Source organism: Sarcophilus harrisii, chromosome 4 (genome assembly GCF_902635505.1).
Source record: "Sarcophilus harrisii chromosome 4, mSarHar1.11, whole genome shotgun sequence".
Classification (NCBI taxonomy): Eukaryota; Metazoa; Chordata; class Mammalia; order Dasyuromorphia; family Dasyuridae; genus Sarcophilus; species Sarcophilus harrisii.
In genome coordinates, this window is record NC_045429.1 from 347,527,648 (window position 1) to 347,546,770 (window position 19,123).

The 19,123-nt window shown below is 36.7% G+C and overlaps 1 protein-coding gene across 1 annotated transcript in view; it reads left to right on the forward strand.

The window, feature by feature from the left end:
- The window catches only part of SCPEP1 (serine carboxypeptidase 1), a 29,276-nt gene extending 16,463 nt beyond the window's left edge, over positions 1 to 12,813 (forward strand). The window contains exons 7-13 of the mRNA XM_003770602.4: positions 1,789 to 1,826; positions 3,523 to 3,651; positions 3,760 to 3,853; positions 5,097 to 5,210; positions 8,017 to 8,154; positions 9,295 to 9,458; positions 11,869 to 12,813. Coding sequence (XP_003770650.1) covers positions 1,789 to 1,826; positions 3,523 to 3,651; positions 3,760 to 3,853; positions 5,097 to 5,210; positions 8,017 to 8,154; positions 9,295 to 9,458; positions 11,869 to 11,937 — 746 coding nt within the window. The 3' untranslated portion in view covers positions 11,938 to 12,813. The remainder of the gene's footprint in view (positions 1 to 1,788; positions 1,827 to 3,522; positions 3,652 to 3,759; positions 3,854 to 5,096; positions 5,211 to 8,016; positions 8,155 to 9,294; positions 9,459 to 11,868) is intronic.
- Positions 12,814 to 19,123: the final 6,310 nt, after the last annotated feature.

A 19,123-nucleotide genomic window follows, 5' to 3' on the forward strand; every position in this document is an offset into this window, starting at 1 on the left:
AATTGCTGCATAGATGCATATTATAACAGATGATCTTTTTTCATCCTCCCATTTATTAGCTTCCTTGTCCCATTCACAAAAAAAGTTAGCTGATTTTATATTTAATTTGTTACTGAAGAATTGGAAGTGTGGTTTCTAGAGTCTGTAGCAAATAGATTTTGGTTTAATGCTCTTCATATCCCTCCTATAACTAAGTCTGTCATAAGAAAATATAGTAAATTCACTTAAAAGATAGCTTATGGTTTTATATAGGGACTCTATATGTTTTGAATAATGGGTCATTCTTTACCCTTATATTTGCCATTTCTGAAACAGAATGAAAAATCACATGAAATGAACTGTGAATCACCACTAAGAGCTATTGCTTTTTATTTTTCATTTGGAACTTCAGCTCTTAAAAGGCAATTAAGCTTTGGTGACCTTAAAGTATGCCTAAGACCTGAAGGGCTTCCTGCTTGATCATAGAACTTTAGAATAAAAGGCCAATTTGCAACCCACAGCACTATACCTCTGAACATTTCCAGTGATGCTTTCAAGACATCCCATCCTACTGCTGGATAGCTCCAGTTGTAGAAAATTTATTCTTTTTTGAACTAAACTCTTCCAGCTTTAAGCTACTACCTGTTTTTACTGGTTGTGCTTTCTAGAACTACATAGAGGGATTGATTTAGAATCTAATTAGAGTCCCCTAATATCAGTTCCCCATGACTGTTCTTCAGCTGTTTGAAAATGACAATCACATAGTTGCCTTTTCCCCCTTTCTCCTTCCTTATATCTCTCCCAAAGTGTCCCTCTAGCAGGTCCTCAACTAACAAGGTCTTTAGTTTACTGCCTAAAATCTGGCACTTAGACTCAAGACAATTTCAGAGAGTTATGGAGACTGAATGTAGATCAAAGTGTAGTATTTTCACCTTTTTATTGTTTGCTACCTTGTTTGTTTGTTTTTTCTTTCTTGTGTTTTTTCCCCCTTTTGATCTGATTGTTTTCGTGTAGCATGACAAATATGGAAATACGTTTAGAAGAATTGCACATGTTACTTGCTGTCTATGGGGGGAGGGGAGGAAGAAAAATCTGAAACACAAGGATTTGCAAAGGTGTATGTTAAAATATCTTTGCACATATTTGCAAAAATAAAAAGGTATTAAAAAATAGACTGGCAACTACTATTGGACCAGTATTCTAGATGTGCATAATATAGCAGGGAATTTTCTTAGACACTGACTCTTTGGATTTCCTGAAAGATTTGTTTATTCTTCCTGTTTATGTAAAATTACAAAAAGCAAAACAAACCAAACAGTTTGCAAAGTGAATGTCAATCATTTTGGTGTTTTGTGTTAGACCTGCCCTCAGCCTTTCTTAATTAGTTCATTCTCTGAAACAGTAGCCATGGAAAGTAGGAAACAAACAGGATATAGGTCAAGCATGTGGGGATGACCAAGTATTTAAAACAACTAGAAGACTGGGAAATAGGCAGGGAAGCCACAATCTACTTGTCAATTACCTTTCTATAGAGATACTTAATTATTTATGACAATGTTTATTAAAATGTGCAATTAACTTCTGCTACTCAGCTTTGGAGCATGCAACACACCCTATCCTCATCTTCTAATCACAGAGAAATTGATGAGTATCACAGGGAGTATGATTCTAAGTTAAGGAGACAGGAAGTTATGAAATAAACATTTCAAAATTCTGTTTGGGGGTGTAAGGTTGATTTCGTTTTTTTCTCTTGAAAACAAAGCTACCACATAAACTTTATTCATTGTGGATATATGTGATTCTTTTTAGATTCTGTGCTTTCCTGGGGACCTTATTTATATAGCATGGTAAGTATTACTTCCTTCATTTTCTTCATTACATCTACCAACTAAATTCCTTCAATTGGAAATATTAAGTCTGGAATTGTGATTGTATTGAGTTGTTTTTAAATTTCCATTTCTTTTATCAATCTGACAACACGTTTATTTAATTATCCTCAGGGGCTAAAAGAGATTGGTGATTTCTTTGTTTTTAATGAACAACCAGCCTCTTGGATGCATTAGTAAATAAATCAGATTTATCATTTTTCCAGTCCTATGAACCACTTTTCTTGCTTTAATAGTCCTTGATTGAAGGCAGTTGTCATCAGTTAAATACACTTAACTTATTTTACATTAAAATTCTTCCCTTGAAAGAGTTTTCTTTATTGATGTCCTTTATTTTTACATTATAGTCATATGTGGGAAGAAGCTTCTCCCATTCCTCTGCTGCTACTACCACCCCCAGCCCCATATTAAAATCTCCCTAGTATATAAGAAGAAACCATTAAACAAAAACAACCAAAACACTGAACTCTCCCATTGATAATGACATGTAGTTTTGTGCTCTCTATATCCTTCTACTTCTTTGAAGAAGAAGGGAGCATGTTATATGATCGGTTGGGAGGAACCAAGAAGTTCCTTTTAGTGTTTGTTTCATTTAGATTATTTTAGTCATCGTATGTATTTTCTTGGTTCTTTTCTATCTTTCCTCTGTGTTAGATCATTAAAGTGTGCCCATCTCTCTCTGAATTCTAGAATTTAATCATTTTTCATGGAAGGATAATATTGCATTATCTTTATGTGTCCCAGCTCATTATGTTATTATCCAAATAGCAGACTCTCACTTTGTGTCCAGTTCTTTACCACATAGAAAAATGCGGTTATGAATACTTTGGTATATTTGTTGTCTTTGTATTCACAGTGCTTATCCCTATGTCTGAAATGAAGCAAAGGAAACTTAACAAGTTGCTTGTTGAGTGATTAGCTTTGACCTACTTGGGATATACACTTCAGTAGTGAGATCTCTAGATTAAAGGATATGAACAATTTAGAATTTTCCTTAAATAATTCCAAAGAGTTTTCTGGAATGTTGGACCAATTCACAGTTCTACCAATTCTATTTTCCCATAGACTCTGTAATATTTAATTATTTCCTTTTTTTTTGTCACATTGCCATTTTTTAAAAATGTGAAGTAAAAACTCAGAATTGTTTTAAATTACATTTCTATTATTAATGAATCAAAGAATTTTTTGCATCACTATTTAACTTGCATTTTTTCTTTTGGAAACTTTATTCATATGCTTTGATCACTTTTATCTTGGATGTTAAAACTCTTATCAGTAACATTTGACATGAAAATTTCTATCCACTCAACAATTTCTCTATTTTTCTGCTTCAGGATTTTATTTTTAGAGTGAGTGTGTGTGTGTGTGTGTGTGTGTGTGTCTACTCTTCTATTACTTCTTCCCCCAACCACAGATCTTAATGATACCTTCTTCTATTCTCTATTATTTTTGTAAAAAAATAACATTTTATATTTAAGTACCTTTATTCCCCCCCTTCAAATTCCAGACAATTGCTTAATATTTATTTTTTGCATTTTTATTTTACTATGATAAATAAGATTTTCTGTGAGACCAACAGGATCCTTGTTCCCAGAGCATAACAAAGGTTAGACTTTTAAATTTACAGTGCTCTTTTCCCTCTCTTTTTGTATTCTAGTCTCTCCTAGATGACAGAAGTTTAACAGAGTTGACAAAAATTGGAGAGAAACTTCTAGATGCTATGAATATGGGACTATATGAATGGGCTACTCAGCTGTGGGCAGATGCAGAAACACTTGTGGAACAGGTGAGAAATCTGTTTATAGATCAAATAAGCTATCAGACACAGACTCAGGATCTAAAGAAAAAAAAACTACAACAAACAAGAGTAGCATGATTTCTAATTTAATTTCAGGACACAGATGGAGTGAACTTTTACAACATTTTAAATAAAAATCCCCCTGAGTTGGCAAAGAAGATGAGCCAAGAATTCACCCAGCATCATCTAGGTGAGTTAGGCCTGGTGACCTTAGAGCACACATACCCTGAAAAAGTACCCAGAGACTGTTTTTGTCTTCTTTGTGTCCCTAACTTATAGTAGAGTGCCTGTCATTCAGTACTTATTTAATAATATTTGTTGATTCATTGACTAATGGGAAATAGACTTGAAAATTTCTTAAGCCCATTATTATTTACTCTTTATCTAATTCAAATGTTGTATTGATGCTCAACTTCCAAGCTGAAAGTACATTTCAATTGAATTCTCACCTCTTTGCAAATTAATTGAATTTATAGGTATGCTGTTTTTGCTAATTCTTTTTGCTTCCATTTGTATCCCCAGTGCTTAATACAGTGCCTGACACATAGTAAGTAGTTACTAAATGCCCCCTGAATTGGCTTTTGGCATAAGACTGTAGCCTCCTCTGCCTCAGACAGTCTGCCTCCATAATTAACTAGTAAGGACCCAAGTCCAGGATTTAGCCACATACTGAATCTGACTTCATAGGGTTTTTTTTATTGTGTGTATGGGTACACACACAGCCTTATGTGGTGCTCAGCATCTGACTTCCTGCTCCCTTTCCCCAGCTCAAGTTCTAAATATACTGCTAGGGCTCCCAAACTCTACACAGGCACTAGTAGTACCCACTAACTTAGACTTTTCCCAGAGTATCTCTGCTATTAACTTTCTGATCTCCTAGGAATACATACATGAGCAGAACCTTCTTACTACAGCTGCTGAGATTCTTTATGTTCTGTTCCATTCAGAGATCTCCCAAATTCCAGTCAGCACATACCAGCTTCTAGGCTATTTTCTGATGCTCCTCAATATCTCCATGGATTGCAAATCCTCTCTTCCCTCATTCATTTTCCACAAATGTCTCTCAATCGGGCAGCCGTTTGTCTTTTCTCCTTCCAACCCCACAGCATCCCTTTTCCTAACTTCGGTTCTCTTTGAGGTTATAAACAAAGGAATGGAATTCACTTTCCAAAAGTAACAAACTATCTCCACTTTCACCTTGTATTTCTTTGGGGGAAAGCCAAGATACTTCCTTTACAAGCATAACTCCTTTCACCAAAATTCTAACCCTACCATGACAGTGTCTCTGAAACTATGAAACTTTATATTGATGTCTGCAACTTGATATTTCAAGTAGTTTCACCTTGGAGTTTTTGTAAGAGGCTGTCATACAATTTTTTTCCTTTTGGATTTCTTTTCGGTCCAGTGATTAATGCAAACTGGTTCTGTTTCAGTTCGACTTGATCATCGCCATGTGAGACAGCTACACAAAGATAAATTAAGTGCACTCATGAATGGACCCATCAAAAAGAAGCTCGGAATCATTCCAGATTCTGTCACATGGGGAGGTATTAATTTGTATTATTAGGTTCTGTTTGTAGAGAATTTTTTGAGAAGATAACTTAAACTTATGTTTATGAACTTTAAGATTTGCAGTAAAGGTTTTCCTTCATATTTTATCAATGCTTGTTGTTTAATTCCCAGTATCCTTCCCCAACTTTGAACCTGCTTTTGTAATAAAGCAATAAGAAGTACAGGTTGAGAAACTCATCAAGTCTGGTAACATATGCAATATTCCGATACCTGGAGGTTCCTACCTCTACTGAGAAAAGGGATGAGTAACATGTTCTCCTTTCTCCAAAATTGATTTCTACTTGAATTCAGCACATTTTTAATGTTATTTTCTCAATTATTATAGTGAGTATGTATGTTGTTTTTGTGATTCTGCTTTCTTGACTTCATAAAAGTCTTTCCACATGTATCTGAATTTCTCATACTTGTTATTTCTTATGGCATGATATTTCGTTACCTTCATGTGCCACAATTCATTTAGCTGTCCTCCAACTTGTGGGAAACCCCTTTGTTTCCAGTGTATTTGCTAACATAAAGTATGTTACCACAGGTGAATTTTTTTTTCATGTGCTTTTCTTTCTATAATTGCCCTTCTTAGAGTATATGCTCCTAGTATGAACTTTGAGACTAATAGCAGGAAAAATTTCATCATTTTTCTTGCCTAATTTCACATTTTTGTTTAGACCAACTTGTTACTGCACCAAAAATGTTATCAGTATGCCTCTTTTAAAACTCCTCCAACATGGATTGAGTCTATTCTTTATCATATTTATTAATTTATGGCAGATAAGGTAAAACTTCAGTTGTTTTAATATATATTTCTCTTATTAAGGCCTTGGAGTATTTTTTCTTATAGTTATCATTTTCATTTCTGCTGTAAATTCTCTGTTTAGATCTTTTGATTACTTATCATGGTCTTCATCTTATATTCGTGTCTGTTGTCTATGTGTCTTAGATAAGCTTTGATCAGCTAAGTTTGATACAGAGGTAAAGATTTTTTTCCCCACTTGACATCCTCCCTCCCAGCATTTATCATAGTGCCTGACATATGATAGGCATTTAAAATGCTTGTTGACTTCTTATCCTAGCTCTATTGATTTTGATCATGCAAAAGCATTTTAATTTTATACCAGCAAAATTGTCTATTTTATCTCTTATGACCACCTCCTTGGCTAAGAATTTTTCTCTAAGCCATTGATGTGAAGGCTTCTTTCTTCACCCTTTTTATGATGTGATCTTTTTTATTTAGGTCAAGTAGCTATTTGGAGGTTATTGTGATATATAGGGTAAATGCTGATGTAAATGTAATTTTTCTGCTAAATTGCTTTCAAGTTTTGCCAACAGATCTTGTTATAATACTTTGCCCAGTCATTTATCTTTTTGGGGTTATCAAAGTAACAATGACATTTTTGTTTTTCTTTTTCTTCTCCTCTTCCTCCTTTTTCTTCTTTTGCTTCTCTTTCTTCTCTTTTTCCTTTTTCCTCCTCTTCCTCCTTTTTTTGTAAAACTTTGTGATATAAATTGTACAGCTATTTCCTTAGAAAAATTCCTTAAAAGGGCTGATAATCATAATGGTGTGTATTTCTATAGTGCTTTGTTTAAAAATGGGGGTGAGAAATGTCTGGCCATAAAGACCGAGAAATCATTGATCTGGCCCTGCCAAGGCAAGAACAAGTCACAGCAACCTCCCACTGCTCGAGTTCTTTACATTGAAAATTTTGTATAACTCACAAATATCCAAATGGCCCATGGCAGGAAAAAAGATTCCCCACCCCTAGTTTACAAGAAGAAACTTTTTAAAAGTACTTTCTTCTATCCATTCACTTTTTATCCTCTCATACATGTAAGGAATTCCCTATCCTATATACAGATGGTGTATGGAGGCTCAGAGGATATAAATGATTTGCTTAGGTCACACAGCTAGTGCTAGACCCTATTCTAGACCAAATTCAGTCTTTTCAATGCCCAAGGCTCTTTCTTATAGTCCATTTTGCCTCTGGAGATCATCATTGCCCCTTTCTAAACTTCTTTTTAAGGAGAAGCTATGGGCAAGGTTATATGAATTGGATTAGCTTGTTAAGGTTTTCTAGTGGTGGCTAGCACAAAATAACTTATGGAAACCTTGAAAGATCTCTCTTCTCAGCTCTAGTTTCTCTGTAGAATAAGATATCAAGTCATTACCAGGCATTTAGGTAAACAATGCCGGTGGTTCCTTTTATACTTGCCCATCCTTTCCTATATCTTTGTCTATCACAGAGTTGCCATAGATTTGTGGTGCATCAGGACCAAGGCCAGATACCATGGCCTGAGAACTTAATCCTTCCATTCACTCTATAGCTGTTTTTCTGAGCTTCAGCTGGTTAACTCTTACACTGCTCATTATTTCAGCCTGCTCTCAGCCATAATTTACTCCCCATTCACCATCACACCCCTTCCAGTTCTGCAACCATAACGAAATCAGTACTTGAAAAGGTGTGCCTCTCCACTGCCCAGTAACTTTCCAAACCAAAAAAAATACTCCTCTCCAGCTACCATTTCCTTGTATTAGAATCTCTCCATTAGATTGTAAACTCCTTGAAGGCAGGATTATTTTTGCACTTTTGTCATTTAATCCCCAGGCCTTAGCACTGTGTACAGTGTACATATAGGAAGCATTTAATAAATGCTTATTCATGTATTAAATCAGGGTCTTTTTAACCCAGTAATTTTTGTCATGCCTTCGGTACTATTTTGTCATATATTCAATGACTTTATTCTGATTAACTCAAGTCTAATCCACTTTTCTCCTTTCTACCTATGCAGAACAGGCAAGTTTAGTTTTCAAGAACATGCAGAAAGACTTCATGAAGCCTGTGATTAACATTGTAGATGAACTGCTGGAAGCTGGGATCAACGTCACAATTTGCAACGGGCAATTAGATCTCATAGTGGACACCATGGGTAGGCAAGATTGGGGAAGGTGGGGAGGGGAAGACAGTGGAAAAGATGACATTAAGTTTGTTGGGAAACTGGTTATCTGTTTTCTGTTGGATCTTCCCTGCCAGTTGGCTCTTAAACCTTGTGATGAAGGAGTAGGACTACTTGTCTGTGTTCCTTCCTCTCCCTTCCAGTCTTTCAAGTCAAGTCAAAAGGCAACTACTTTTTTAAGCAACTATTATGTGCCAAACACAATGAGGCTACAAAGTAAACCCAGTTGTCAAGCAGCTCCCATCTTAATGGGGAAGAAGGCAACTAGGAAAGTCTTACAGAAGGTGAGACCTAAAAGAAACCAGGGCAGCTCAGAGGCAGAAGTGAGGAAAGGGAGCATTTCAGGCAAAGGAACATCCCACTGAGAACACAGCAAGTCAGGAGATGATGTCTTCTGTGCAAGAAATGGGAAGGAGGTTGTGTGGTGCACAGAAAGGAGCAGAGTGTGAATAGATAGGATGGGAGCAACTTAGGAAGGACTTTAAGCACCAGACAAGATTTTACATATGATCTTGGAGGTGAAGGGGGCATTGAAGTTGAATGAATGGAAGGCAGAGATGAGAAAGGCATGGTCATTTATATGCTTTAGGCAAGTCCCTTGGATAGCTGAGTGGAAGATGGACTGAAGGGAAAGAAAAAGGGAGAAGTCAGGAAGTGTAAGGATGGATAGTATCTTGCTTCCACTCTCACTTTTTGTGGCCAACATCACTGATGGTAGAGAACATAAAGAAGAGTAAAGTGGAAGAAAATTAGAAAGACAGGAGGAGGTCAGGTGCCCCTTGATGGGAGAAGTGCCCGACAAACTACTATTTTCATTCCATCTGTGTATGGGAGACAGCTGGCTATACTGGTGCTATCACTTTATCCATATAGTTGTTTATGGGAGTCTCTTAATACTATATCAAGTTACTAGAGAGACATTTGACTCTGTAGCAATTTTACAGAAAAATGAACACTTGTGCTTCTCTGCTTATTATGCTGGTGCAAATAGAACTGGGTGGCCCATGTCTATGGGTTATAGGCCCTTTGTAGCCACTTACTGATGGTGATGGGAGAAGGTCTTGTTAGAGACAACTGATAACATCATTTCTTTGTCTTCCTCCTCATTGATAGGTCAGGAAGCATGGTTGCGTAAACTGAAGTGGCCTGAGCTTACTACTTTCAGTCAGATGAAAAGGAAGCCTCTGTATGTTAATCCTGAGTCTTATGATACATCTGCTTTCTATAAGTCACACAAGAATCTCGCTTTCTACTGGATCCTCAAGGCTGGCCACATGGTAAGAAAAAACACAGCTTTTTTTCCAGATTGAAAAGGATGTGGCCTCTAGACTGGCACTTTGGAGAAGCAGAAGCCCAGAAGGAGAAGGCTGGCCTTGGGCTCAGGAAACATAGGGCTTCAAATAGCTCCCCTGACATGTGCTGGCTCAGGGACACAGGCCAACCTCAGAATGTCAGTTTTTTCTTATAGTAGCCATAACCCTTGTGCCTCCCTTATGGGAAGTTCAAATGGCATAATGTGTGTTAAGAGTTTTGCAAACCTTCAAATGCTCTGTCAGGAGCAGCTATGCTAGCCTGAGCTATGTGTCTTTCTAGGTTAACTAAATGGTGCAATGGATAGAGTGCCAGACCTGGAGTCAGGAAGGCCTGAGTGCAAATCCAGTCTTGCACGCTTATTAACTGTGTGACCCTGGGCAAGTCACTTAGCCCAGTTCCTTCATCTGTAAAATAAGTTAGAGAAGGAAATGGCAAACTTGCCAAGAAAACCCCAAATGGGATCATGAATATTTGGACATGATTGAAAATAATGAACAAGAACAAAATGTGTCTCTCTATAAACTGATTAGTGCTAGGATTGGTGATGATTCATTTAGAAATCTCACCATTAGAGAGTCATAATTGTTGAAACTAACAAGCCACTAGGTAAACCACCTGGTAGTTATTTTGTACTTTTTCTATATAGAGATGGATAGATAGATATAAACGTGCACCTGTTGTTTCCCTGGATAAAATAGACACTTCCAGAGAGTTCATCTCAACAGTGCCTGACCTGTAGTAGGTATTTAATAAATGCTTATTGATTGAGAAGTTGAATACAGTGGAGTTGAGTAAATTTGTGAAATCAAATACTTTCGTAATTAAAATGTGTTATGTGCTGAGGGAATGGGAATTTGGAGTAGGTAAGGGGAAGAAGAACTGAGGGGCACCAAAGAGAAGAAACTGGCCTGGGTAGGATGGGGGAGTCCCAGGAGAATTTTAAGCATTGAGAATTCTGGGATGAAGAAATAAATTGGTGACCATTGTTGTAGGCTACAAAAGGAATCAACAGACAGTGGATAAATTCCCCCAACTGCTGCTGAGGAAAATCAGACAACATAAGTTATTATGAGTTCTTTACATGGAAAAGACATTGGGTACATGCAGACCAATTCAAATTTTTTCTAATTTTCCATTCCTTAAATTATTTCTATTGATTTTTCTTAAGATAATTTCTAGGTTTTCCATGACTTTTAAAGTAGAACACTAAGTCTTCCCTCATACCCTTCCAAGAGTAGAAGATTCTGTCATGGGAAATTTGACTTCAAGAATGCCCTAAGTATTATTTTAATGATTAATATCCTACTGTTTCACAACATTCCTTTTGCCCTGACTGATATAATTTGAAAGTGATAGCATTAAAACATTAAAGTTAAATGCTACCCAGAGTGGTTTCAGAAAAACCTAGAAAAATTTATATAAACTGATATAAAGTGAATTGAGCAGAGCCAGGAGATCATTGTACCTGTGCATAACTGTGTACCAACCTATGCTACAACTATTAACAGCAAAATTATACAGTGATCAACTCTGAATGACTTAGCTATTCTCAGCCATACAATGATCTAAGACAGTTCTGAAGAACTTGGAATGAAAAATACTGTCAACTTAGAGAGTAAGAACTGATGGAATTTGAATGCAGATCAATGCATACTTTCAAAACTTTCTCTTCAGTTTTTTTTTTTTTTTAAAGGGAAGCATTGTTTTGTTTTTGTTGTCTGTGTTCTCTTTTTCAACATAGCTAATATGGAATATATATTTTTGCATGACTGCACATATGTGATTTATATCAAAAGACTTTCCTTCTCAAGAAGGAGGAGGGTAAGAAGAAGAGAGGGATATCTGAAATTAAGTAGCAACTGCCTCTAGAACCTTATTTCACTTAAACTTGTTTTTTCATTTATATGCCTATACTTTCTTTCTTACTTTATTTCTTCCTTCTTTCTTCTCCTCCCTCCCCTCTCCTTTTCTCTCTCTCTCTCTCTTCTTCTTTTTCTTCTTCTCCTCCTCCTCCTCTTTCTTCTCTGCCTCCTCTTCCTCTTCTCCATGTCTCTCTGTCTCTGTTTCTCCCACTTGTTAATACAACCATGGAACAGTGCAAAGAGTGCTATATTTGGAGTCACCACCTGTAGTCACATCTCAGTTTTTCCAGTTCTTGTGTGACTTTGGACAAATCACTTCTTAGTCTCTCCATTTCCTATCCTCTAAACTCAGGCAATTTAAATGGCCTCCTAGTTCCCTTTCATTTCTCCATCTAAAAAAGCTTAGGTTGTCTTGGACATTATCCTCCAACCCCAATTTCCCAAAATGAACTCAGCAGTCACAGTGCCACCATAAACACTAATATCTGGAACTCTTTTTTTTTTTTCCCAGATTCCATCAGACCAGGGGGAAATGGCCCTGAAAATGATGAGGATGGTGACAGGACAAGAAATGAATTGAGATGGAAGTCAGCTAGCCTAGCCTCAGTAGCTCGGCACAGTGACAAAGGCACCTTGCTGAGTTGGGCAACAGAATAACCACTGAGGTGCAAGAGGCCTTTCTTTTAGACATCAAAAAATGAACTCTTTATTATGATCTGTGGAGCTTTGAATCAATGGACAATTCTTCCTAAATTGAGGATTTTGCTGTGACTGAAAGCGTGCATTTAGGGTTAGGGTCTTCCTAAAATGCCCTATGGTTTAGGTTTGGGTTTGGGGTTTTTTCTTTTATTTCTTAGGGATTTGGGGGGGAGCAGTTAGCCTTTGTGGGGATTACAAGATGCCTATTTTTTATGGACCTATTTTTGTCAAGATGAAGTTTCAGTTGTTTTTGTACTTCTTTAATGTAGCCAATCCTGAAATTATTTTTGGATTTGATATCTTTAATTAGTTAAAAGAATCCAAAATTCTTCCATTCCATCAACAGTCATCATTTCAGTACTGAAATCCACCCCCCAGACTTTTGTTTAAATATTTAAAATCAGCTGATACTGATTGCCTGCAGACACAGACTTCCAATCCAACAAGCATTTACTAAGCGCCTACTATGTACTTTGTACTATGTACAAAGCATTTTCTGATACTAACAAATTTTCTATGAGGACCTGAAGAAGGAGACCAGGCTCTTAATTTCCTCCTGTCTGTTGAAGAAAGTTTTAATTCTGACATCACTGAACCATCACCAGCCTCGGATTCAGCCTCTCCTGCTACCTCCTTGCTGCTTGTCCTCTGACTAGTCTGCCATGACAGCACTCATTATTAGAATCTGCCCGTAACCCCCATCCGATCTCTCTTTGTGCCTTGACCGTTAAAAATAAAAATGAAATGAGGATTTCACTACCTTGATCTTTTCTTTAACAACAACCTGTCCTTCAGTTCTCAGGCAGGTGTAATTCTTATGTCTTACTTCATTGTTTGGAGTGACAGATTTCCCAGGCTTGCACTTCCCAGGTAGGACTGATGCAGTATGGATTAATATGTTCCCATAGAGCTCATTATCTTTCTCTCCAAATTCACTCTCTCCTCCAAACACATTCTCCCAGATCCATAATCCCAGCATTATCTTTGATAATTCACTTTCACTTACTCACCTTCTAGATCCATTCAGTTGCCAAATTTCCTTTTTTTCCTACCTCCACAAAACCTCCCATCCCAATCTTCTTATCTTTCTATCCACTCATGTGGCTACTACCCTGATTCAGGTACTTAATTACTTCTTAACCAGGTTATTGAAACAACTTCTCATATAGTTTCCCTGCCTCCAGTCTTTTCCCCACACCAATTTATCATTCACAGAGTTCACAAAGTATAGAGGGCCAGAACTCTGGAGAAGCATACTTGAAACAAGATGTTAATTCAGTGGAATCAATGAGATGATGATTCTCTAGTTCACATATATACTTATTACTTAGTATGGTGATACAATAGTTCTCTAGTTCACACATATTTATGCTGTAATGATATAATTGCACTAAGGTATATATAAAAGGACTGAGAAGGACTGGAAAAGAGACATTTTATTTTTGACCAGCCTCATGGTGGCTGTCATTGCCTTCATAACTTCTCTACTAAGACCAAGGAGTTGGGCTGGTCCCGAGGTTCTCCAGAAAGCTAGTCTAGACTTTCCAACAAAGTAGTTTTCCTAATACACAGATCTGACTGAGTAAAGGCCAGTCACTCCCTATTACTTCTAACCTCTAGGATCAAATGTAAAAGCTTAGTTTGACATTGAAAACCCTTAAAAATCTCTCCTAATCCTAATCTTATCACTGGTTACTCTCCATATACATTATGACTCTGACAATTTGCCACCTACTTTCTCACATATGAATTTCCATCTCTCATCTCCATGCCTTTGCATCAGCTGTCTCCCATGCCTGGAATGCCTTCTGTCCTCTCCTTTGCCTATTAAAATCCCTCCCTTTCTTCACAGTTCAACTCCAGCTCCAGATTCATCTACCTGAAGCCTTTTCTGATACAATTATTAGTGCCTTTCCCCCAGTGCTTTATATGAATATATGTATATATTCAGATCTATCATCTTATCAATCTATATATCTTATTATCAATCTATATCATCCATTTATATATATATATATATATATCATTTATGTATATATCTTATCATCTGTCCTTGTACCTATCATTTATATATCTTTATCTTATCTCTGTCTTTTCTTGTTTGTAAATGCTAAGGGTAGGGCCTTTTGTCTCTGTATCTCTGCTGCTTTTCATAGTGCCTAACATATAGTAGGTTTTTAATGCCTGTTGGTGAATTTATTATAAAGTGTATTTTGTTTTGCCAGGTGAGGAAGACTTGAAGTTATACCTTGCAGAGAAGATTGTAGTTTATGTAGAATATGATAAAAGACAGTTTATTTCCAATTCAAGAAGAATGTGTTAAGTACCTGCTAAATGTACAGGACTGCTTAAAGCAGAAATTACAAAGGCAAAAACAAAACACACCCTAACCTCAAAGCTCCAAGCCTCAGGAAATCTCTTCCCAGGAAAGTGAAAACTCTGAAGTTGTTTTGTTTTGTTTTGTTTGCATTTCCAGTACTTAGAACATAGTAGGTGCTTAAATATCAGTTCATTTAGAAATAAGCCATTGGTTTTACATGAGCCAAAATCTGCCTATTCAGCTTTAGTTTTATTATAGGACTTCATTAAAATCTAGCTAACCTTGTAAAACAGGCCTTGACATTGCTAGGACATATTCTGGATCTCTCTCTCTCTCTCTCTCTCTCTCTCTCTCTCTCTCTCTCTCTCTCCTGTCTTTCTCTGTCTCTTTCCCCCTATCCAAGCACTAGTATGTGCTTAATAAATGTTTGTTGACTATAATTATCTTGTTAAATCTCATACTGAAAAAAATATATAATAAATTGCTGGTCATAAGAAAGCTTTTGAGACTGGTCAGTATCTTTAAATTATTTTGTTGTCATTTCAGTTATGTTCAACTCTGTGTAACCCCATTTGCATTTTTCTGGACAAAGTACTGGAATTCCATTTCCTTCTCCAGCTTATTTTACAGATGAGGAAACTGAGCCAAAGAGGATTAAGTGACATGATCAGGATCACACAACTAGTTGAGTATTGAATCCAGATTTTAACTCAGAAAGATGAGTCTGCCTGATTCTGGGGCTAGCACTCTTATCTACTTCACTACCTACCTGTCCCTGTCTAAAGTCAACTGTAATTGTTGCCTTAGGGATTCTGGGTCCTTAGAAGGAAATCTTTATTCATTTATTCATTCATAGTACTGATTTTTATAATTCGTAGAAAATGAATCTTCACTGAACCTGTTGTAATATGATTTTGTGGTCCCCCTGATTTTAGGGGACTTCTATTCTAACAATAAGTCTGTGATGACCGCGTTAGCACCCAGAATATCTTAGAATCAGCCGGAGTCAGGATAAGCAGAAGTCCTTAGTCTTTATTCTTGGTCTTTAGGAGTAAAAATGAAGGGGATAGAAGCAGAATCTCCTGGACCTCCTTTCTAATCCACTGCCAAAGTGACTCTGACTAATCTTACTCCACCCCCAAACCCCTCCTACAATCCTCTGTATACACCAATCATAGAACCAGCACAGGATAGTGGGAAGGACCATTTTCCAAGCATATGCCCATAGAGTATTGTCCCATTGGTAGTTAGACTCAAGTGCCCGGCAGTCCTGATCTTAGTGCATGGACTCAAGAGTTTCAGCCCTCTATGTAAGTAAGTAGTACTAACTCTTCTGGCTTTGGCGTCTGCCTCAGGAAATTCCCATGCTCAAATCTATCTGATTCTGAATAGACCATTCCTCAGTCAGATACTTTTGGCCTCAAAATAGTCCTACAGATCAAATTCCCCAGACAATAGTGAATAGACCACTCCAGTTCATTGCTGACTCTCAGATGGATAATCTGTTGGTCAATGATAACCAAATTCTGGAGACCACTCCTCTGGGCCATAGAATTAGCATATCAATGATAGAAAGCTGGATAAAGGGATCTCTTCTTTTAGGACTTTGCTAATTTATTTTGGAATTCAGCCATTACATTACAATTGGCATTACAATACAATAAACTTTTCCTTTTGACTAGGAAATGGGTTCAAGCCTGCAAATTCTTTTGAGACCTCATGACACCAGTCTGTGACCCCAAACTTTTTGGATCCCTTTTCCAATCTTAAATCCATGGAAAAATTCAAATTCATCTCTAACAAATTTTAAGGTCACTCCTCTAGAAACTGTGCTTGGAATTAACACATTAGACATCGTCAGCAACCTCCTTAGAGCACCATAATCTTTCTGTCAGATCTGTACTGGCCTTAGTTCCAGAAGCCATGACTTTGTCATCCAGAGTACAGAAATGTCCTCCACAGTCACTCAGTGTTTCCTTCCTTATGTGCAGAAAGTCAAAAGGATAAGGACAACATAAAACATCAATCAACAATTTCAAAGGTATCAATATCCAATCTATAATCCAACTCCCTTTAACTTTTTGAAGGAAGAAAGGAGATAAGGTATGTTTTAAAACCAACATTTTCATCTGTCTGAAATTAGATAAAAATTCTATTTTTTTCTATTGCTGAGATATAAGAGTAGAAAGTTAGAACTAGAAAGGACCTTAAATGTCATCCAATCCACCCCCCTCGATTTATACATGAGAAAATGAGCATAGAAGTTAAGTGGCTTGTTCTATAGCTATTAAGTGTCAAGGAAGGATTTGAACTCATTTTTCTGGGTTAGTTTGAAATCAAGAAAACAGATGAAACTAGCATGACCAAGGAAGGGACTTTGTGGAGGTTCAAAAGATAAATATAATTCCAGTGAGTATGATATAGAATAAAAGAATAACCAGATTCAACATAACTAGAAAAAATGATCTCCCAAGTTTGTAATCTTAGCAATATGCTCAAGTCCACTTCTAAATTTGATCAGCTTACTAAATCTTGCTAAGTCTACTTCAGTAATATTTCTTGTACCTGATCCCTTCTCTCTATTCACACAATTAGTTTTAGTTCAGGCTTCCATCACTTTCCATCTGGACTATCTCAATAGGCTTCTAATGAACCTTTCTACTTCAAACTTTTTTCCTACTCATGTAGGGGTCCTTAAACTTTTTTCACTCTTGACCCCTTTTGCCTGAGAAATTTTTACATGATCCTGGATATATAGATATATAAAGTACATATGAAAATCAAACATTTATTGATAATGAGCCATAATTCATGACACCCACATTCAAGTATGTGACTCCCTATGGTGACCATAACTTCTGTTCCATTCCATCTTCTCAGCTGCCAAAGGGATTTTCCTCAAGAGCAGATCTGACCATGTCACATCCCTGCCCAATAAACTCTTGTGGCTTCCCCTAAGATAAATAGAAACTACTCTGTTTAGTTTTTTTTTTAATCATCACAATTTGGCGCCAGTCTATTTCTAGTTTCATTAAGCATTACTCCCTGTACATTGCAATTCAGCTAAACTGGTTTTCTCATTATTCCTCACCCTGTCATTCGTTGCCTATGTCCTTGCCTTTCCCCTGGCTTTCTGCCAGACCTAGAATGAATCTCCTCACCTTCCCCTCATCCTTCAAAGCAGAGTTCAAGCATTATGAAGCTTTGGTGATCCTTTTAAACACTAGTGCCCTCCTTCCTAAAACTACCTTTCAATTTAGCTACTTTGTATTTAATCTCTTTATTTTATCTTGCATATAATTATATATGACATATATATGTGTGTGTATATATATGTATGTATATATTTCTCTCTTAGAATGTAAGCCCCTTGCAATAGGGATTGTTTCATTTTTTTATACTGGTATGCAGAAATATGCTGATCAATGTTTAACAGGCAGGTCCCCACCCCCGCCCCCCCAAAAAAACCCCAACAATAACAAAAATTATATACAAGACACACCTCTAAGTTTAAATTGCATTATTAACATTTTCTTTATCACTTTCTTCAATCTGGACAATCCACAATCAATACATTAAGCCTCGATTTGTAGCATTTGCAGATTTCTGAGGTGAAATCCTCACACTGAAAATGCAATAGTCTGTTCTCACAAGCTAATTAGAACTGGCTCCAGGATACTACTTATAAGTACCCCAGTGTACAACACACTGCCCAATACACAGTAGTTTCTGAATAAATCATTCTTGATTGAATGAGTGATGGAATTTCTTTGGATCTTGTTTTTTCTCACTGGTAAAATGAGGCATTTGGACTAATGATCTCTAATGCTATTTACAATTGTAAATGTGTGATCCTTTCCTGGTCTTTTTTCTTATTTCTTCCTTTCCTCAAATCACTCTACACTGTCTACAATTTCTCACAAATCTCTTTTGTATTTTTATGTTAATTTATTTCCCCCAATTACATATAAAAACAATATTAATTCTTAAAAAAATCTTGAGTTCTAAATTCTTTCCCTCTTTTCCTTACTTCTCCCCTCCCAGAAGTGGTAAGCAATTTGATCTAGGTCATACATCACAAGTCTCTTTTGTTCAGACCTGGATCTTCAATTCTGCACATGAGTGGTGTCCCATTGTGTTTCCCTCCCTACTATTCCACCCACAAATATTATTTTATCGACTTTCCCCCTGTCTGACCCCATTCTGATGGTACAATCTCCTCCTTGATAGTAAACGACAATCCTGGACTCTAGGAGAAATTCCTCTGTGACTCAGGAACTAGTATGTTATATTATAATTTGAGGTTTGTATATTGATCTTGACATCTCTGTTTAGAAGGACAGTAAATCACATCTTTGGCTCCCATGTATTTTAATTGTTTTTTAAGTGAATTCATTTAGATAATGTCTTCCCATTGGTTAAAGGGTTAAAGGTTTCTCAGAAATGCCCAGATCTTTGAAAGTCAATTGAGAATATGGAGTCATAAATCATAGACTGCTGAAGAAAATCATCTAGTCCATTCCTTTCACTTTAGAGATATGGAAACTGTCTCCTATAAACAGAAGATTCTAACTTAATAGGCCTTTAATAAATGCTTGCTGTTGTTAGTGGCGGAAATAAAGGGGAATGATGGATGTCTGTTTACCTCAATTTAAGTCAAATGCATTACTGCCCTAACTTTAGTATGAGTGCTAAAAATCATTTTTGGTCTTGATTTATGATTTCATTGATAAAAGAACTTCAGGTG